Below are 22,600 nucleotides of genomic sequence, written 5' to 3'. Positions count from 1 at the left end.
CATATTCTTATTCATTCCTTTACACTTGTGTGTGTATAAGGTAGTTGTTGTGAAATTGTTAGATTACTTGTTAGATATTACTGCATGGTCGGAACTAGAAGCACAAGCATTTCGCTACACTCGCACTAACATCTGCTAACCATGTGTATGTGACCAATAAAATTTGATTTGATTTATGCAGTTCCTTTGGCTTTGATGCCTCATGATTGAGTATTGCTGTGTTCAAGTAGACTGTGATGTTGCTGTGATCTGAAAGGGGTGTCAGTGGGCTGACTGAACGCTCTGAGAGACTCTGGGTTGAGGTCAGTGATAAAGTAATCTACAGTACTACTGCCATGGGATGAGCTGTAGGCATACCTACCATAAGAGTCCCCTTGAAGCCTACCATTGACTATGTACAGACCTAGCATGCTAGAGCTGCAGGAGTTGTGACCTGTTTTTGTTGGTTGTTTTGTCATAGTCTAGGGGGGCATATTTGGGAGGGATTGCTGTCACCTCCAGGTAGGTGTTTGTCCCCCTGTGTGCTGAGAGTGTCAGGTTCTTGTCCAGTTCTGGCATTTAGGTCACCACAGACTAGTTCATGTCCCAGGGCCTGGAAATGGTTGATCTCCCCCTCTGGGATGGAGAAGCTGTCATTGTTAAAGTATGGGGATTATATTGGGGAAATATAGGGAAAGGGGGAAACCTAGTCAGTTGTACAACTGAATGCCTTCAACTGAAATGTGTCTTCTGCATTTAACCCAACCCCTCTGAATCAGGGAGGTGCAGGGGGCTGCCATAATCTACATCCACTTCTTTGGCACCCAGGGAACAGTGGGTTAACTGCCTTTCTCAGGGGCAGAATTACAGATTTATACCTTGTCAGCTCGGGGATTCGATCCGGCAACCTTTCAATTACTGGCCCAACGCTCTAACCACTAGGCTACCTGCCGGGTAGCACATGAGGATATTTTTCTCTGTTGAGATGATTTCCTTATTAATTTCTAGCCAGATGTGAAATGTTCCTGTTTTGACTAATTTAATAGAGCGGGTTAGGTCTGCTCTATACCAAATTAGCATACCCCCTGAGTCTCTTCCCTGTTTCACACCTAGTAGTTTGGTGGATGGGACTACCAGCTCTCTAACCTTGAGGGCAACCAGTGGGTCCATCTCTATACCATGTTTCTTGTAGGATGACAATGTCTGTATTTCCAATTTATTTGATGAAGTCTTGGGTTCCTGCTCTTTAGGCCAAAGGCAGATGACCTCAGACCTTGTATATTCCAGGATGTCGGTCTGTCTCTCTCTCTCCTGCATCATTGTCTTTTTGCCTTGTGTGAACTCCCACCGTCCCTGTCAAATCCTCCCCCTTACACAAGCCCACAAAGACACGCACATGCACACGCACACACACACACACTCTCTGGCTCCATAACAGCTCAAGCAAATAACAAGGAAGATTGTATTTTTTAGATGTGTTTTATCAAGCTGAGAAAGTTGAGAATTCAAAGATGCTCTCTTCATCACTTTATTTCCTTGTATGACAGGTGGCACTGAACAGTGTTATGCTGAACTCTTTTTTTCTCTCTCCTCCCTTCCCTCTATCTTTCTTCCTTCTTCCCTTTCTGTCTCTCCATTTTGTCTTCACCCTCTCTCTCCCTCACCCCCCTCTCTCTTCATCTCTTCCCTCTCGCTCTCCCAGGGTTTCTTTCGGCGGACAATTCAGAAGAATCTCCACCCCGCCTACTCCTGTAAGTACGATGGCTGCTGCATCATCGACAAGATCACCCGCAACCAGTGCCAGCTGTGCCGCTTCAAGAAGTGCATTGCAGTGGGCATGGCCATGGACCGTGAGTGTCTCTCACACACACATATTACACACATTTTACAAGTCATATGGATGCTTGGACTTGTGACTCCTTGGTGTAACTGAAATCATTTTATTTCTCCCTCTTTTTTTCCTTTCCCTCTTTCTCCATCTCAGTTGTCCTGGACGACTCCAAGCGGGTGGCCAAGCGGCGTCTGATCGAGGAGAACCGGGAGAAGAGGAAGAAGGAGGAGATGGTGAAGACCCTGCAGAACCGGCCGGAGCCCACCGGCTCGGAGTGGGAGCTGATCCGCATGCTGACCGAGGCCCACCGCCACACTAACGCACAGGGCTCCCACTGGAAACAGAAACGCAAGTTCCTGGTAAGAGGATGAGCATCGTTCACCTCGCCCCAATAGGGCTGATCATTTTGCCAGCTTCTGGTTGACTGGCTGGCTAAATGGCTAGTTACGTAAGTGTTTGTTTGGTTCTCTGTTTGCTGACTGGCTGGCTGGCTGTTTTAGACTCCTTTGTGATAAATTGGGCTTTACGCTAAATAGCGTCGTTAGCATTTACATTGAGTGCCATCCATCATCTCGACTGCCGATCAGTTACTACTGTTACTACTACATTATGTCCCCTAGTTCCCATGTTGTCCGGGCTAGTCCTGTCAGGATACCCTGTGGCAGTACTGGTAGGCCTACTGATCTCCATATGTTTTCCATGGGCCAGGTGGCTCTGGGCGCACAGCGGCAGGAAGTGTTAGCCAGGGATTAGGCCTAGCGGGTGCTGGGTTATCAGCTGGCTTCTTCACTCACAGCATGGCTGACACTAAGCCCTGGAAAGAAGCAGGGGGTTTTATTAGCAACGTGCCACAGGAACGGGTGATCTACCTGGGAGGAAAAGGGCGGGGGTCCCCGAGGCTCACTGTGTATGGCAGGTGTCGTGGTCGGTGTTGCTAGGCAACTGTGTTCAGGAAGTGGCGGGGTGTAAGGGGGAGGAAATGGGATGTTTGGTGTCAACACACAAACACCGATAAAGCTACCTCTTCACACACATGTACACACACACTTAAGGATATATTATCTTTCTATGTGCTCTTTTTCACACACACATACGATACAATATCCCTCTCGTACACCCACATGTGCATGCACGCACACACACACACACACCAGTGTAAGGCCCCAATTCTCCCGTAAAGGCTCTAGATAGAGAATCACCCATACCACAGACAATTCACCCACAAAGCCACTGTCAATTTGCTTGTTTAAACAGCTCTAACCATTACGAGGTGTGTCCAAGCACTGCCAACCCAAAACCAAACATTGGATTTGAGCAAGCTGCAGGCTATACCAGCCAATATATAAAATAACGCCTTTAAACTGGTGCACGGAGAAACTTTAAATCTTCTATAAATACCTGAACATGTATAACATGTCTAATCCATAAACCTAGAGTTTCTAGACTAGGGACCTTATAGACACTGTAGGTTTGGGATAGTGTGTTACAAGGGTGTAGCAATGATTTCACTGTGGAGAACTAAGTACTAATGGTTCAATGTGGAGAGAGAGAGAGGGACGGAGTGAGTGACAGAAGGAGAGACAGAGAGAGGGCGCGAGAGAGAGTGAGAAGTGTGTGTGAAATGTGTGTGTGTATGTGCTTGTGTGTTGGCCACAGCAGTGACATAATGTGTCTCGCTCTGGCGCTGTGGTCGGTCTGCTTTTGGTGTGTGTGTGTGTGTGTGTGTGTGTGTTCAAAGCGCAGCAAAAGTGATGACACAATGACATCACACCATAACAGAAATGTCCTATCAACTTATATACACCCTGAAATAGTCTACAACACGGCCCATCAGAAATGCACAGCACATGTGGCTCTGGGCACAGCAGTGCTAATTTAATAGGACTCAAATGCCGGGCATTAGAAGAATGCTGAGAGCATTCCTGAACCACACCTACTACCAAGATAACACATGTCAGTCGCATGAAAAATGAGCAAATAGACTTGAACACTTGTGGAATACGCTCCAAAATGTGGTGTGACCGAGACGAGAGCGGACAGCAGTGTATGCATACATTTTGATGTTTTGTAAGTGATGTCTCTTTGCATTTATCAAATGGCATACAAATGGGAACAGGAGTTGAGAAATATGATTTATTTATTTACGCATCTTGAGAGAATAAAAGTTGACATTCAAGACTAAATGAAATACTATCAGAAACATGTTGGATTGTTTTCATTTCCTTACAACTGATGCCATTTGGAAATCTCCCTGGTCCCTAAATGTCCTCACTCAGAAATTATAGAGAAATTTGAACCAATCGCAAGTAGATTGTTGATGATTCATTGATCATTCTGTCGATTTATGACATTATTCTGGTGAGCAAGTGCTTATTTAGAGTTCTAGACGAGCGTTAAGTAATGACAGAAGAGAAGCTGCATATATCTAATTATAGACAAGTTGGCTAACAAATAGCCTTCCAAATGTCAGAAATTATAAGCAGAAAAATATGTACATGAGGCTTAAAAACAGTTTTTTTCTCCGCACGCCCTGTCGTTCATCTGTTTCCTGAGTAACGTGAGCAAGTAGTCTACATAAGCCTTTTGAAGTAATTGTTTGACAATCAGATGAAAACATGACTGGTTGTGTTTATGCCACATTAAAAGGTAGGCTAATACATTTTAAAAGTTAAACGACACGTCTAAAATCTACTTTCACCCCTGAATAACACTATTAGCTACAGTATCTAATACATAACACTATTAGAACTAACAGTTTTATAACAACCTAGTTTAGTCCTTAAAGGGAAATTTCACCGCTGCTCTATTTCACTATATATGTCCGTTAATATGTTAACATATCCTATGTGTCATAAAAATATTTGTTTTAAATCCTCACTACACGCAAATACACGCGTTTCTGCATCTCACCGGTAAAAACGGGCCAGCTACATTTCGTGTTTGTAAGCAAACGACAATATCCAGATTTCATAGTGATTTCAGGACGTAGTACCGCCCTGTGGAGGTGTATCCAATTGATGTGAGAAATATAAAAATGTCTGTGTTTGTAACCAGCACTTTCAGCCAGAGTATTTCAAAACGGAACTGAAGTCTCAACTGATGATTTTGCCATGTCGTCGGACTGTTGAAAAGTGATGCTATTCCATCCATTTCCTCCTTCACTTCAAAGAGGAAGGGATCCAATCAGCCAACATCAACGCAGCAGAAAAAAAGTCAAGCAAAGGTAACGTTGCTAACTAACATTACCTAGCTAACTAACTAACTAGCTAGCAAACTACATTTGTTTATCTAAACCAACATTTTGATAACTAGCTTTCACAATACGCAGGCTAGACATTCCAAAGCATATCATATGTAATTAGCCAGCTGCTATCTTGTGATGTGATTTGTAACTTTGCAAGTTAACGTTAGCTTCGTTAGGTTATGTTAGCTAGCTAATTAACTACCGCAGAGACTAACGTTGTGTTCAATTTAGAGTCCGATTCCAACATCTGCAGTGGTATCAACATCAAGCTCAGCACCAGGAACTAGTGTAAGTCACCTAAAATACCATACGAAAATATACCAAATCTTTCCATGACTCCATGATGAGCAAATAAATCTACTGGAGCTAGGAATAAACATGGTCCTTGTCTTGTCATAGTTGGCGTGTTTACAAGTAGGCTACAACCTCTACTGTAGTTTTCTCTGTATTATGGAAGATTAGTTGATTGTTTATGCAAGGTTTGAAGTCTACATTTGAGAAAAGGAGTTATTAGTAAGGAGGGGATGGTGTGGTAGACTGGCTGGTGTCTGTTGGGGGAGGGTATTGTGTTTGAAGGTTAGTATGCATGATCTATTGACGTTAGGGAGGGTGGGTGAATATAGTACCTTGTTTGAGCGTGTATTGATGGGGACAAAGTAGTAAACTGTTGGCTAATCACTGACTACTGTGTGTCATCGAGACTAATCCTGCTGCTGCTGATTAATCCTGCTGACCATGACACCAGCTTTAGTAGTACAGAGCCTTTAGACCCATTGGATGACAACTTTCAGCCTGGAATAAGCTGAAGGCCAACATCATCTGACTTTGAACCAAGCCAGGACAGCCAAGGGTATTTATGAAAGCACAATATCATCTTGATTAAACAAAATCACCAATACACTAAACTGTCTACAAGACAAGTGCTCCTCAAATGTTTCACACCCTTGCAATCAGTTATTTGGCATGGGGGGAGAGTAGCCCAATATTGGACTAAAGGAGGCTAGTGTTACTCTTTAGTCCAAGGACCTTACATGTTCTGTTTAAAGTGTGAATTGGCTCTGGAAGCTAAAACAGCCAAATACTCCATCTATACGTGAATCGATTCTCAATTGCTGTACAGTTCTAGAAACATAAATCCCTATACTTTCATATCACAATAATTTCACAAATGCAAAATACACACTTACTGTTTTAACCTGTTTTAACACAGCTGCAGCCAACATTAGTTTTCAGTGACAACACGTTTGTGGCGTCTGTCTTCCATTTACACACAGATGTTTAAAGACACCGATAGCTAATTAGCACAGGTAGACCTAACTCTATAAAGGTGTGAATCAATTTAACCTATTGTATTTTTAACATTATTTCTCGCCGATATGAAAGATAAGGTCCTTATGCTTCCAAAACCGTACTGCAAGCAATGCGTGTTAATGTTCAGACTGAGCGTCAAGGCTCTTAACAAATCTCCCCCTTACAGAAGACACCTTCGTCCAATTACTTTTATATGTAATAGAACTAAGAGTCATGGGCTAGGGGGAGAGGGGCGGTTAGTATACTGTTCTAGCCTATTCACTCTATTATTGGCAGTGCTTGTCTACTCAACTGCACAACTGTAGGTGCACATGCACAACAATACAGGACTAGACTGTCTACAAGTCAAACCCCCCTCAAACTTTCACATCTTTGCTAACAGCCCATCTCAATGCCCCATTGACTTTAAGTGTAAAAAAAACACCAGTCTACTGTACCCTTTTTTTGTTTATAGATTAACATGGTTTATTGTATGGTTACACATTCTCATGATCAGTCTTCATGTCTTTTCAAGGAGACTTGCAGTATATATAAATCATCTGCAAGAGGTCGAAGCAGTGGGTGGTGAAGAACATCACCACAGCGCCAAAGCCTGCTAAACCAGCTGCCATTACCCAACACAAGAAGATATTCAGCACAAGAACATTCTGGAACCTGCCTGGAACATTCAACCAACAGATCATCCATATTCAGTTTGACTGATGTAGTATAATATAGAATGCCTAGTATGCTCACAACTGCATTGTGGTATAGTTATTGCTAGCTGTTGAACATATGTATATAATGGTGTTTTATATATATTTTTTTACAAGTGACTAAATGATTCCAGCTGCATCCGAAACCAATAGTGTTGACTTTAAATTCATTGTGATATTCAGGAAATGTACTTGGGTAAACTAGCTTCATTCAATATTACTGCTAAAACAAATGATGAAGGGAGTTGGTGTATCATTTAAACTTTCATTTGTTGGCAAGTAAACATGTTTCAATAAAACAGATTTGTCTTCAAGACAAAATGTATTTGCTCTGGAGACCAAGGTGAGTTTACATGCAGGAAGTTATGGCAATGTATGACATACTGTATATACAGTAGGAAAAAAATATACGAATGCTTATAATAAATACTACAGTTTTACAATGGGAATACTTGCATACAGTGGCTTCAAAGTATTTACACCCTTGATTTTCCACATTTTATTGTGTTACAGCCTGAATTGAAAATGTATTACATTTATATATATGTTGTCACTGGCCTACACACAATATCCCATAATGTCAAAGTGGAATTATGTTTTTAGAGATTTTTCACAAATGTCTAAAAAAAGCTGAAATGTCTTAAGTCAATAAGTATTCAACCCCTTTATGGCAAACCTAAATAAGATGCACTATGCAGAAATCGCTCTGCCATTTCCTGGATGCTAAAATTCTACGACCAATTTCAGTTTGTGGCAAAACAAGCAAGAGAATGCAGGAGTGCAGAGAATCATTGTACCATCTAAACCACTGAAATATCTGTTTTGAAGCTGGTGTACAAAACCAAAAGACTCAAAATGAAACTTAAGAACGGGAAGCGTCTTAGATTTGCTTTCAATGAGAATGACAGATCTATAACTCACATTTCTAATAGGATTTGGTCGGGTCGCCCAAAAAGTTAGGTTGCAGCTTTAACAATTCACATATTAAGTTTAATGGACTCACTGTTCGCAATAATAGTGTTTAACATAATTGTTTAATGAATACCTCATCTCTGTACCCCACACATACAATTATCTGTAAGTCCCTCAGTCGAGCAGTGAATTTCAAACAGATTCAACAACAAAAAACAGGTTTTCCAATGCCTCGCAAAGGGCAGCTACTGGTAGATGTGTAAAAAAAAACATATTGAATATCCCTTTGAGCATGGTGAAGTTTATTAATTACACGTTTGGATAACAAGTGTAATAACTCTTGAGTCATCAACTTCTTTAAATCCAAGTGGTATTGTCTGTGAGAGAAAGACGAAAACACTTTGACATTCATGGACAATCACTGTACCATCTGTATTCTTGCTGTAGCAGCATGGTGTAGGACACGAGACATCCAACAGACACGTTAGCTAGCTAGCTTCAACACAGCGGTATAGTTATTTCAAGACTAGAGTCATAAAGCCAGTCATTCCTTTACTCTCCAACATCATCATCCAAACATTTCTCTAGTTTTGCTCCTAATGAGAGGCACTGAGGCTAGCTATAACGTTAGACTACAGTATATTTTAGGTATAGCTAAACTTGACTAGCTTGGCTTGTAGTGGTACTAACAAGCTCCGAATCAATCACCAAATGGTACTGTACTGAACAACACTGCCTCATGTAAAAAATATAGGTTATATTGCTAGCTAACAGCAGCAAAATGACTCATTTGCCCTCCTGATTCCTGATCCATCTGGTTTAGGCTGCCGCCGCTGCTTGCTGGTCTCGCAATTATTTTTATCGCTGTCTCAACACGTCTTCAATGTATTCCGGTTAACATAAATAGGGCTGTCTGTAGGGGTTGGAACCGGTTCAGGGAACAGAACGGAAAACCATCAAATACGTTTTCAAAAAGAACAAACATGGATCCTGGAATGAAAGTGACCCATACTGTTCAGAAACAGTACCGTTATTTTTAGAAGCATGGGAACCGGTTAATAACGTTATTTTATTTTCCAGGCATTTCTTTCTACTCCCAGAACAAAACGCAACAAAGCACCTATGCAAAGCCACCACTCTCACTCAGAAACGTATTCCATTGTCTGTCTGCCTGCAAGCTGAAAATCTTTGCCTGTGCGTGTTTAAACTATCTGCCCCCCGAACCACAGGTTACTGATGTTACGTTGACGCTTTATTCAGAATATATAGATTTTTTATTAACTTGAGAAGAATTCATAAACTTTTTCAATGCTGGTTAAGGATATTATAGGCCTAGGTTTCACGTTGGATTTATTAACTACAGAAAGGTAAGACGTGTTTTTAATTCTGGTGCCACTCTGCACACGAACGCTTGCTTGCTCAAGCTTGTTAACTAGCTAGCTCAAAGGACATTCAACGTTTCCCCATAGAAGCCGCTCCTCCTAGGTGTAATTCTGTGGACCTAATCCATATAATGCATGTCATAACAAATGCCCAGTGCTTCAAGCCTCCCCAAACCCACTGGTCTGTCCATCATGCACGTAAACAACTAGCTTGCCTGCTGTATACGCACTGATTGGTGAAGTCATTTAATGACCTAAATATAAAAATAAATAAAAAACTGTTAAATTCAGCAGGCTCAATCAAACAATGACGTCTCCTGGCACGAAAAAAAATGTATAATACAGCTATAGCGCATAATTATGTCTGAAACACCCTCTCATCGCTCATAATTATGTAGGGAGACACACCTCAAGTGGCAAAACACCTCAAATAGTGTCTAGCGGTGAAGTTTCCCTTTAATATCAATTTTATACAGTATGTAATGCATTTTGTTAGCCCTTGCTGTAAGTCGTCCTGGACAAGAATGTATACTAGTAAATAACTTACATTTAACAGTAGCTGACAAGCCATAGACTATCTTTATTGCCCAGCCACTTGGAATCAAAATCACTGTTCAAATCAAAAAGCTCCAGTCCACTCCACCTCCAGCCCTGTGTCCTGCAGAGGAGCCATTATATTATGTCTAACCCATTTGATTGAAGGTCAAGATGGAAAGAGCCCCTCTGCAAATTGAATTGCTTGAGTGATGATGAGGTTGTTTGAGGGCAATGGTTACAATGGATTTTTGACTGTTACTTTTGTGTGCCAGTGCCCCCTGTAATGCCAGTCTGGTCACCCAACCTAGCTTCAAACCCAGCTTGCTAATAGAGTGGTTTAAAAAACAGTGAATGCTTGATCTTTGACCTATTTTAACAAGCGGCTTAGACAGGGTTAACATACTTAGGTTTACCGTCTTTAACCCCTGAATGACTTTGTCAACCTTTGAAACCTAGACAGGTTCATTTTGCAGTTGGTTTGAGTTAGTTCACTACAGAGCTGTAGAATGGGGCTTGTTTTCAGATGAAATTCGTTTGTTTTTCTGTTCTGTCAAGAGATAACTATTTCTCAATTCTGAAACATAAACACAGCTGTCCTTGAACAACTGAAACTCAGCTTTAGTTAGGCTGAGGAAAATGTATATACTGTAATCAAAGCATTATTGTATTATTCCAATTTTAGGTAATTGCCTGACTTTCGGGCGCATAATCCTGACTCAGTCACGCCATCCATAAGCTTTGTATAGATTGTGCTTCCTTAATTATATAAAATAAGACAAAGCCTTATGTTACGTTACATTTCAGCCTTTTCTCAACTCACAATGAAATGGGATGGACTAAGGTTGAGTTTAAGCCAGATGTGTCTTTTACAGAGCACCATAGAATCCCATCTGCTAGTGGTGCATGTAAACCAATGTGCTTAATTCATGGCATCTTACTGGCAACCAAATTAACACCCTCTCATGGCATAACGAAGGACTTAACTCAAGTTTCTTGACTTGTGCAGCTGCTGGCTATCTGTTGACGTGTGTCCCTGTGTCCCCTGTCCTGTCCCCTAGCCGGAGGACATAGGTCAGTCTCCCGTGGTCCCTACGTCGGACGGAGACAAGGTGGATCTGGAGGCCTTCAGTGAGTTCACCAAGATCATCACCCCTGCCATCACCCGCGTTGTCGACTTTGCCAAAAAACTGCCCATGTTCTCGGAGGTAAAGCCCTGTGTGTGTGGGCGTGGAATGTAAGCCCCCTCAGCACACTGTATGAATCACAGCACATCTAAGGAATACACACACCACAATGAAATGCAATAGGAACTTTGAGTGAATATTGTCACCTTGAATACATTACGTTTATGCATATGTATAATGTGCATGATGTACATTTTCTCCGACGATGCCCTGAGGAACAACGTCACAGGACAAACAAAATGGCTGAATGGGTAAATGTAGACTGCTGCTGATATAACATTATTTTACATACACTACACACGAAGCCTACACCACTGCAGTTGGAAAGTATGTAGACTTACATAAATGTCCTTTGAAATTCCAATCAAAGAATGGAGAAGTGCCTTCAAGTTAATGTTGTTTACATTCCTTAACCGTCTCTCTTGCTCTCCCTTTCTCCTCCTTTCTCTCTCTGAACTGAAAATGACATGAACAGGCTGCTGCCAGCCCTCCTCGTCCCGCGCGCCCCCCCCCCCCCCCCCCGCGCGCAGCACCTGGGGGACAACTTAATTCCCATTCAAAATCCTATTTTCCTTAACCCTAACCTTAACCCAAAAACCTAACCTTACCCCCAAACCTAACCCTAAAACTAACCCTAGCTCCTAACCATAAACGTAATTCTAACCTTAACCCTAAAACCCTTAGAAATAGCATTTGACCTTGTGGGGACCAACAAAATGTCCCCATTTGGTCAAATTGATGTTTGTTTACCCTAAGCATAAAATAGCCTTTTTAGTAAAAGTAGTAAAACCACACACACACACACACACACACACACACACACACACACACACACACACCTCTGTGCTATCTTACTATTTGATGAAAATCTATGAATTTATATTGGTGTACAATTCAGTCTATTACTGTGACCGACCAATAAACCCTGCTATTGCTCTCACGTCTTTTCCCTCCCTCCCTCTTTCCTCTCCTCCGTCCAGCTGCCTTGTGAGGACCAGATCATCCTATTGAAAGGCTGCTGTATGGAGATCATGTCACTGCGTGCCGCCGTGCGCTACGACCCAGAGAGCGAGACGCTGACCCTTAGTGGCGAGATGGCGGTCAAGCGGGAGCAGTTGAAGAACGGCGGCCTGGGCGTGGTGTCGGACGCCATCTTCGACCTGGGCAAGAGCCTGGCGCAGTTCAACCTGGACGACACGGAGGTGGCGCTGCTGCAGGCCGTGCTGCTCATGAGCTCAGGTGAGGACGGGGTCAAGGGTCAATGGCCAGAGGTCAACTGAGGTCATTCAGGTCAGAGAGGATTCAGGCCGAGTTCCAAATCCACCCCCTAGCCACTACTACCTAGGCACTTTGTGTGGATCTGAAGGAACTATAAGTAAGTATAAATAAAATCTGCTGTAATATTAGCTGAAAACAACTTGGCCTACATCTTTCCCTCTGATAGGCTAGGTGGAATCTTACCCCCTCCGTTTACTGACACTTTTTTTTTCCTCCCTCCCGTTGCCCTCGGCCACAGACCGCTCGGGCCTGACGAACATTGACAAGATCGAGAAATGCCAGGAGACCTACCTGCTGGCGTTTGAACACTACATCAACTACCGCAAGCACAACATTCCCCACTTCTGGCCCAAGCTGCTGATGAAGGTGACGGACCTGCGTATGATCGGGGCGTGCCACGCCAGCCGCTTCCTCCACATGAAGGTGGAGTGTCCAACGGAACTTTTCCCCCCGCTCTTCCTAGAGGTCTTCGAGGACCAGGAAGTGTGAGTGGCGCCCCCCCCTGCCGAGGAGGAAGTAGTGGGGCGACTTGAGGCATCTTGGGAAAGGACGGGATGTTTTTCTGAAGCTGGGAAGGATTTTGGCAGGACTTGTGTTTTTCCGACATTTAAATGGTAAACAACAAACAACGCAACCAGCAGCAGGAGTCAAACAAACAGGATTTTCATTTTTTAACCAACCACCTCTTCATACCTGTTTTTGGGAATCAGTTTGGCGGCCCTCCCTGTCTGAGCACGATGTTTTATCCAGTGGGAGTTGCAGCCCTTTGCCAAGGCGAACACACACAGACGCACACACTCTGGCTCCCCTCTCAGAGCCCTATTGGAGGCACCTCAGTTGTCACACATTGCCACTAGATTGTGGTCTTTGCAGGCTTGCACCTGTTTGAATTTATGGCAACCATCTTTTAAAACTGGTCAGTTAATTATACTCTCCGAATTAGTGTAAGACAATAATTCAGGAGACACGTCACTGACAACACACCGGGACACACACATAGGTACTGAGTGTGCCATATAGCTCCTACCGTAGAGCAGAGCTACAAGTACCTACAATCACGCCTGAACACAACTGAGCCATTTTCAGACTGGACCGTGAGCATGTTTTTAACCAAGTCAGGTGCTGTATTATAAGGGTACTCCAGTTGTCTGAATGTGTAAAAGTACAGACCATGGCTCCGTATCTACCTTTGGTTCTGTCATTAGGCCAGTGCCTGTGACTGGCACTCTCTCAAACCCACACACACACTGGGCAGACCTGCCTTGTCATTGCCTGTGCTTCTGGTGCCAACAGTAGACCCTCTCATGAATGACAATTGAGCCCTTTTCTCTCCAAGGAAGGTCATAACAGTGAACAAAAGAGAGAAAGAAGGAGAGGCGCTACTGGCAGGAGTTCTCAGAGGAGGGGGGGAGAGAGGGGAGGAGTAGGGGAGAGAGAGATAAAAAATATAGATTTAATAGCTGGCAACCAGATTCAGTGCCTGGAGACTGAACAGCATCCTGAATAACACACACACACACACACACACACACACACACACACACACACACACACACACACACCACACACACACACACACACACACACACACACCTACCCTCAGAAACTCAAAAGCCTTATTTACTGTATACACTGCTGTGCTGTAGCCCTGACCTGCAGGGTAAGTAAGTCTGAATCCGCGCCTGTGTGACTCAGCTCAGTATGGCCCCTCCAGGCTTCCATACTCAGTCGTCGTTACTGTAGGGGTCACTGAGAAAGGGCAAGGCCAATGACGGCTGCCATTTACCTCAAAGTGGGCACACCCTCAAGGCTGGGGCGACGCCAGGCTCTACCTCACCTCTGGATACAGGGCAGCTGCCCCCAGCCTCCTCCCACACACACACACACACACTTTTAAGGATACTCAACAAACACACATAGGCACGTGTGCATGGGTGTGAACTCGTGGGTGTGAACTCGTAGGCACAAGTACATTAAGACAAATCACACAAACACAGGATACACATTCTCAGTGTTATCACTCAGACAAAAGGAAATGCCACTGAAGACAGGAGGGCCTGCCTTTCCCTACGGTCACTTATCTCTTTTTCGGGGGAGGGGAGGATGGTAACCATTATGTCCAGCTTTTCTCTTTTTGTTATGTGGGACCAAGTTTCTCTTTTTGGAATTTGGAATCACTCTTTTTTTTCTGTTGAAACGGAAGCAAATAAATCACGTGACGGAGTACAATGGACAGTCCAGCTGTCGCCCTGGAAGAGGAGCGATACACCGTGAGGAAGCGGAGAACCCCAAGGTGGCCAGGCCGTAACTGGCTGTGTTTACCACTGTTTTTGAGGAAAAAAAGTTCAAATACAACCTATTTTTATTGAATGCCAAGCAGTAGTTTTTGAACGAGTGAACGAGGTGGAGGGAGGGAGGGGCGGAGGGATGAATGGATGGATGGATGGATGGGTTTCAGCACCCCAGGAGCATGTGGATGAACGCCTGAAGACGCGGAGCGACGGGCGGGACCAGGATGGTGGGTACTCATAGCAGATGGCCAAGCGTCGCTGCCTCGACCTCAACCACCGTAGGAGGAGTCAACCAAGAAATCCACTGTAAGCAGACCTCAGACCGCTCTGGTGGAGCAGCCAGAGTCCCCTCCCACCGTGCCCCACCCTCCCACTCCACTAGTTTACCCACCCCCGGCCCTGGCCCAAGCCATGCTGGTCGGGGTTTTGCACTACTGCAGTGGTCCAAACCCCTCTCCCCACCCTCATCAGCAACTACACAACCTAGCCCCAACTCATCTGTCAGTCATGCACCTTCCTCTGGGAGTCCTGGCCTACTCTAAGGGAGGCCCACTGGGACGGGGCTCACAACCAACCCCGTCACATTGTCAGTATTAAATCAACAGCCTTCCTCCAACCCTCACCCACTGGGCAGGAGGCCACCGGTTTGTCTCTCACACACTCTCCTCTCAGCATAGGCCCTGTGCCACATTACACACCCCTGGCTCCAAGTCTACCCGGATCCACCCCAGTACATACTCCTTCCCCTGGCCTACCACCCATCCTCCCCACCCAGTGTAGGAGGCCTTCGGTAGGCCTGAAAAATGGACACCAAACGGAATCTAGGCCTCTCCCTTGTGAGACAAGGATGGCCATAGCAGCTCACTTAGGGTGGCGTCGCCGAATGAATGTGAACAGCGAAGCAGCAGTGGGAGCGAGTGAACGAGAGAGTAGGAGAGAGCGAAGGGAAGGGAGCGGGACAGAGAGACTTCCTTCCATCCTTCATCTGGCATGGGTTAGAGGGGGATCGTCGCCCGTTGTCGAAGCACCGTTTGTGAACTTGGAGAAGGGGGAGATGGCAGTATATCAGATGGTCTCCCCCTTTACTCCCGCATTGTAACATTTAATCCCCCCCCCCCCCCTCATTTCCACAAATACCCCCTTCAGCTTTCCATAAGGAGAGCCACCAACTTTCAAATGGAGACGATCGGCAAGAGAAACAGAATCGGCACTCAATGGATTAAATTCCAAGCTTCTTTGAAAAAGAACCAATAACAGAAAAAAGTTATCGCAATAGTGATGTCCTTCATTCTCGTGAGCCGATTGGGTATGTGTGTGTGACAATAGGGGTTGAAATGCTGCTTTACCTTCTGAGGAAATTTTTTTGGGGGGGAAAAAGTATATGATTATGAACCCAGAAAAGCGAAATGAGGAAAAAGATGACTTTAAAAAGACTCCTGAACAAAAGTTAAACGCTTGGAGATTAAGCAGTTTCTTTCTCTCTACATTTTATCTCAATGTTCTTTTTTGTTGATGTTTGTTTGTTTATGACGCTTAGACTGCTCTGTGTAAAACGGAAAAAAGAACAGCTGTAGTCACTTTTTGACGCAGTGTAACGTAGACAGAAATGTCACTTATTTTTCACATCACCTATAGTTTGTGTTGACTTCTCTGTTGTCTGTGTATTTGTCCGATTGTCCGTCCCTTTTATCAAGAGGAATTTACAACAAAACAAAAACAGGAATATTTTCTTTTTATATATATTTTGTTTCCTTTTTTTATGAAAGAAGACTTTGGAGAAAAAAAATCACAAACAGGAAAAATAATGCAACCCAAAAAAATATATATATTATGAAACACAATCTTCTCATACCTCACACAACACAAAACTCAAATGAACTTGGGAGGAGTGATGATTCACGGGCGCATGTGGAAGTGCGCAAAAAGATATGTGCTTGTGGCCCGTGCGCATATGCAGTGATTACAGAAGACTTACCCTCAAGCCTTTGCGCTTGCTACCTATTAAATTGGTTCTAGGAGGATTGTGGATAGGATACCTAACATTAGTAAAGTCTTGCATCATCATCAGATGCTGAAATGGATTGCTGGCTGGCAGTTGGCCACACCCAGATATATCCAGGACCATAGATAGTGAAGCCAAATGTGAATGGCCCAGAGCTTGGGGGAAGTATTTTGTAATGGCTGAGTGCTCTATGGTATTGAATGTAGCTGACAGGACGGGGCTGGATTTGAGCCCGGCACCCACAACCTCACTTCCGCTCACCAGCAGAATGGATGGTGGTGTCACATCGACGTTACACACAAACAAACTGAGAATATTGCCCATCTGCAAGGTGCAATACTTTTTCACCCCTCTCCCAAAAAACTGTTTCTGTTTGATTTTTATTTTGTTTGATTTTGGCCATAACCAAGGATGTAAATACAGAAAATGAAATATGAAAAACCATTATATGTAAAATCATATGCAACACTCACAGACTGGATGTTGAAGCTTGAGCACTTCCTTGCCAGCTCCTGCATCCCGCCATCTTGTAAAGTAAGAAAAGAAATTATTGCAACGTATATTAATGCTTCATACATCTGTGTGTGTGCTTGTGTGTGCACTCTCACATGTCGACCCATATTCAAAATTACCCCATGACTTTATTAATCTGACCCTGTGCCTCTTGTTCTTAGAAAAGAGATAGCTAGCCATCCCTACAGTATGTCCTGGCAACATATCTTAACCCTTTATACAGTCACGGCTACAATGTGTGTCTACCTACAACAGACTGGTCTCTCCAGGTTAATGATGAGAGTGGGTAGTAGCCACAGTAGGAAGAGGATGTGGTGGTGGTGGGGGGGGGGGGGGGGGGGGGTTAGTGACCTTAAACAGTGGTTCTCAACTGGTTTTGTCCCGGGACCCAAATTGAATCCGGTAGTCTCACTTGCGACCCAATATTTGCATCGCGAAAAATAATTGCCAACATACAATCTGGAAAACAATTATATGACGAGAACAACATCCCCCACCTCTTTCATTGTCAATAATACAATTTTGCTCATATTCTTGATGAAGAATGTTAATTAACTCACTGTCTTGAGACCACAAAATCAACCAAAATAGTGCTGCTAATAGCTCTATATTGAAAATACTGTGATTGAAGAAAACATTTTCAGAGATTAAATTATTTACGCATTTAAATGCATTATCACATTTTCTACCTGGTTTAAGTCGTTTAAGTTCAGACTGGAGTACTTATTTCTTTTTATAAAAACCATTTGAGAATCGCTGATCTAAAGTCCTTAAATAACAACGGGTAGGGGAATGTCAAGACTTCACTAATATTCCCAATATATCAGCTTGCCTGGCTACTGCCCGCTACATTCATTTAGGAAAGCCCATTTAATGGAATCCCCCAACACCCCTGTCCTTTCATCAGCTGTCTTATCATGGTTCAGTCCAACAGGTTGACACATGGGAAGAGGGATAGGATTGTCTGTGATGTTTTGTTTTTTGGGGCTTTGTTTGCTCCACCTTTACCAAATGTAGAGTTTTGTGAAGACAAAAAAAGAAACGCAAGTAGCAAGACGTCTATGCAATTCCCCTCCAAACCCTCCAAAAGCGTGCTCCCTTTACTGGCGAGCCAGCCTGCCAGTCATGCTTATATTAAAGCGGTTTCAACCTGGTCTGGATTCCCCCAACTCAACTGCATGAATCCCAGTGATCCTTATTTGATCTGGGAGCAAAGACCCTTGCTACTCTATGCGTGCCGAGGCTCAGGGCTTTCAAGTGAATGGGCCCAGGTTTGACGGGATTCCCAAAGGCCCTGTCTTCACTCTCCAACCATGACCTAGCTCACCGGTTGGTGCCTGGGGACCAGCAAGCCCACTCGTTGAGATGGCAAAAGGACAAGTGGAGTTGGAAGGACACTGTTGATATCATAGAAGATTGGATAGAGTTGTGCTGTTGTAAACTGCTCCGGAATCTTTGTGTGCGTGCGTGCGTACGTACGTACGTGCATTGCTGTATCTGTGTTACAGTATATGTCTACATGATACAACACTCTCATGGTTCGGTGGATCGATTCAGTGCAACAAGGCCCATGCAGCCTCAGACGTGGCCATGAATTGTCTTTGTATTTTTCTTTTAGAAATTAGAGTGAAAAAACGAATCACTTGCATAGTTGAGCTTTAAAATATTGAATCTACCCAGTAAGCAAAATTACGTTGAAGAGATGTCGAGATTACGTATTTTCCAGACGTTGAAGTAAGGTTCATTTTCCATTCTGAATGAAAGTTGAAAATATGTAACATTATATAAATTATATAACAATAAATCAAATGAATATAGGGAAGAGGAGCCATCTGAAGATTGCAGCATAGATTATTTAATATTTCTTCCACCGGTCACATGCGTTTATGTTAGCTTGATGTTCCAAGCATTCCAACCTACAGAATAAAGCAGCAGACCACGGTTACAGAAATATTATTTTCTTGCTATGACTGTGATATGTTGTTGTTTATCTACCTTAGTTGAATGCACTGACTGTAAGTCTGCGGAATGACCAAAATGTAAATGTTAAATGTAAAAACAGACACTTGCAAAGCATGCTGTGTGTTATTAGTAAATTTAGAACTGAACCTTTATTTAACTAGGCAAGTAAGTTAAGAACAAATTTTTATTTACAATGACGGCCTACCCTGGCCAAACCCAGACGACGCTGGGCCAATTGTGCACCTCACTATGGGATTCCCAATCACAGCCGGATGTGATACAGCCTGGATTCGAACCAGGGACTGCAGTGACGCCACTTGCACTGAGATGTAGTGCCTTAGACCGCTGCACCACTCTGGAGCCCTAATGACCTCCTCCCCCCCAAACAAGTACAAATTTGGCTGGTCCGGACCACACCTAATCTGAACAAATCATAGATGTCTAGGCTATGTTTCACAAGTTTGAACATAACAGTACGGTACAGCACAGTTCAGTACAGTAGCTACAGTACAGTTTAATTCAGTACAGTAGAGTACAGTTTAGTTCAGTAGAGTACATTAGAGTAATGTAGGGTAAAATACAGTATATTATACTGTACTATACTCTACTGTGCTGTACTCTACTGTACTAAACTATACTTTACCCTTTACTTTAATGTACTCTACTGTGCTCTACTGTATTTTACTGTACTGTACTTTTCTGTACTGTGCTCTGCTGTACTGTGCTCTCAACTTGTGAATTATAGATGTCTTTGATTGGTTCAGATTTGGTCCGGATCGGACAAAATCTGACGTATGGTGCTCAGTGGGAGGTGAGTGACGTACGTTGGTGAGATGCGAGTAACGTGCGATTGGCAGGATGGTCCAGACACCTGCAACTCGCGAGACACAAGCGAGTGCCCTGATGAACAAGCCAAGTCACCACATAAACAAGACCGCTTTAACTGGCTGTGCACTGACATAGCAGCATGTATGTAGTTGAGATGCACTCTCAGCAGCCTAGATTCTAAAGGCTGTCTGGAGAATATTATAGAAAAGTAGTCGTTGATTGTGTCAGCATGAAGACTTTAAATACACTGATTGCACCCGATAATGGCCAAATAGCGCTTACATTTGAATTGTTACTTTGAACTAGTTGAACCGTTATATAAGTGTTGCTGTAGCCTCGAAGCCACAGCTGGTGACAAAAAAAAAGTTTAACCAATGTTTCTGGGTAAGCTTTTAATGAAGTGAAATATCTGAGTGAGTGGTGCTGGTCTTGTCAGACCCTATTAGGTTGTTTACCGTGAGACAATATGAATTTGCATGGTTAGTTTTAACATGCACCCACCCATGAGAGTGTTGGCTAGAACACAGTGACCCATTCTACACACACACACCACACACACACACGATCGCAGACACACACTTGTTTCCCGGACTGGATAAGAAAGCTATTGAAGGATTCTCTCAGGAAAAAATAAAATGTTCTAAATAAATGATGATAAACATTAGATGAACCACCATTGTTTGGCGAATCTGTTTTGCTCTCTGGATGGAGAATGTCATGGTATGTACTGTTTGCGTCCTGTTCTCCTGCTCTTTGGTTTTGGCTCGTTCCACGCAATCCCTTTGATATTTTAAGTATAAATTGTGCTCCAATATTGCATTTTTAAAAGCCTGTTATATTGAATTAAGTGCCCTTTAATATAGATCACATGGAGAATTAAATAAATCAGATTTTCCATATTAAAGTCTTGCTTGAGTGCCAAAATTCTGCAAGATGTGAGCTGAACTCTCATTTTAATAATTATTCCTATATATATATATATATATAAAAATAAATATTGAACATTAATAGTCAAATCATAGTGTAAAAGCAGGTCAGCTGGTTTTACTCTGCCATTTTCTGTGGTGGAAAACTGACTTGGTTGAGCATAACACAACCCTGTTACCAATAGATAGACAGACTGGGCATGTTTTGACAAAAATAATTAAAAGCTTGAATTGAATTGCCCCTCCCTGTTGCACAGAACAAGCTTCCATTCCCCCTGTCTCAAGGGGATTCATGGTTGATTCAAGATGAAATTGTCAACCCTGTTATTTATTTGGAACTTAATAGGCACTTACTATGGTCATTTTAATTGAACCTTCTTTTTTTTATGAAGTTGAACATGTGATCTTTATGACAGAAGGTGAACATTTTGTGAAATCCCCCCAAATAATTATACACTTCTCAAAAGGCACCGAATTGGTGGAACGACCCTTTTCCATTTTATTTCCCCATATCCTTTCTCCTACTGCAAAGAAACAGCACCATACCCTCATAGCTTTGTTAGACCCAAATGAGAGAATATTTCTGTGTGTGTTACTGTCTGTCTCTCTATCTGTCTGTTTCAGTGTGGGTGGGTGGCTGAACGTGGTTGCATGTGTTTACATGTTTGGTGATAAACACTGACAACATGTTTTCTGTATTTGGGACAGTATTTTCTGTATTTGGGACAGTTCCTTACCCCAAAACCAATTATGCCCTATGATCCAGAAGGAACATGTCCCACCTTTGCTTACTACACACAGAAACACATGCCGTGTATAAAATCAATTGTAACCACCACAGACAGTGGATTCCTGCTTGATATTCTGGTGTACGAGCTTACAGCTAAAGTGTAAGCAGCATTTCTCAGCTCCCCCACACAGTTGGCTAATGGTCCACATGAATGGCTTCCATCCAATATGGCAGCAATTCACCATCTGAGGAAATGCTTTGCTCCTGTGTCGTGACCTGTTCTATTGATGTGTGCTTAATGTCCAATACTTTGTGATCCATTGGAAGCTTGGTACGGCTCAAATTTGTTTATGGTGGATGTGTGTACCACTGGGCACAGACATCAGTTCAACTTCTAGTTTTGATTTACATTTGGTTGAGTTGTCAACTAACGTGAATTTAACGTGAAATCAACCAACAAAATTCACCATGTCATTGGATTTAGGTTAAAAGTTGGGTGAAAAAATGACTGTACGTTGAGTCAACATCATCACCGAATTTTGGGGTTGAAATGATCTGAAAACAACTTTGATTCAACCCGTTTTTTCCCAGCAGGTTGTGTGTGTGTATGTACGTTGTGTGTTGCGTGTGTCCCTCTGCGTCTGTTTGGGTGTGCACGTGCCTCTGTGTGTGTTTTGGATGGTTGCCATGCTGACCAAGCACTGACCTGCTTTGTTCTCCCCAACTCCCTAAGCATCTTTTGAGGCCGCGGTACAAGACAGGTTTCTGTAAAACAGAGCCTTGTCATAGACTTCCATTATTATTTTCCTTGAAGAATGTAGCCAAGAGTGTTCAATAGGCTAGGCGGAGAGGGTTAGAGGGGGGCTTGGGAACCTTTAGGAGGTGTGTGCGGGGCTTGTAACTCGTGAGTGCAGAATGCGAGCAGGGTAATACTTAAGGGGCTCGGCTGAAACGATGTTCAGCTTGCAAGTGGAAAACAGACTGCTAATAGTGTT

The 22,600-nt window shown here is 43.2% G+C and overlaps 1 protein-coding gene across 6 annotated transcripts in view; it reads left to right on the top strand.

The window, feature by feature from the left end:
• Nucleotides 1-13,913, top strand: part of LOC106579329 (thyroid hormone receptor alpha) — a 151,290-nt gene extending 137,377 nt beyond the window's left edge. For all 6 annotated transcript variants that reach the window (XM_014159158.3, XM_014159155.3, XM_014159153.3 and 3 more), the window contains 5 exons: nt 1,682-1,829; nt 1,964-2,169; nt 10,950-11,096; nt 12,056-12,314; nt 12,592-13,913. In XM_014159158.3, the coding sequence (XP_014014633.1) occupies nt 1,682-1,829; nt 1,964-2,169; nt 10,950-11,096; nt 12,056-12,314; nt 12,592-12,842 (1,011 nt within the window). In that variant the 3' untranslated portion in view covers nt 12,843-13,913. The remainder of the gene's footprint in view (nt 1-1,681; nt 1,830-1,963; nt 2,170-10,949; nt 11,097-12,055; nt 12,315-12,591) is intronic.
• Nucleotides 13,914-22,600: the final 8,687 nt, after the last annotated feature.

Source organism: Salmo salar, chromosome 19 (assembly GCF_965601325.2).
Source record: "Salmo salar chromosome 19, fSalSal1, whole genome shotgun sequence".
NCBI classification, from domain to species: Eukaryota; Metazoa; Chordata; class Actinopteri; order Salmoniformes; family Salmonidae; genus Salmo; species Salmo salar.
This window is presented reverse-complemented; position numbering and strand designations above follow the sequence as displayed.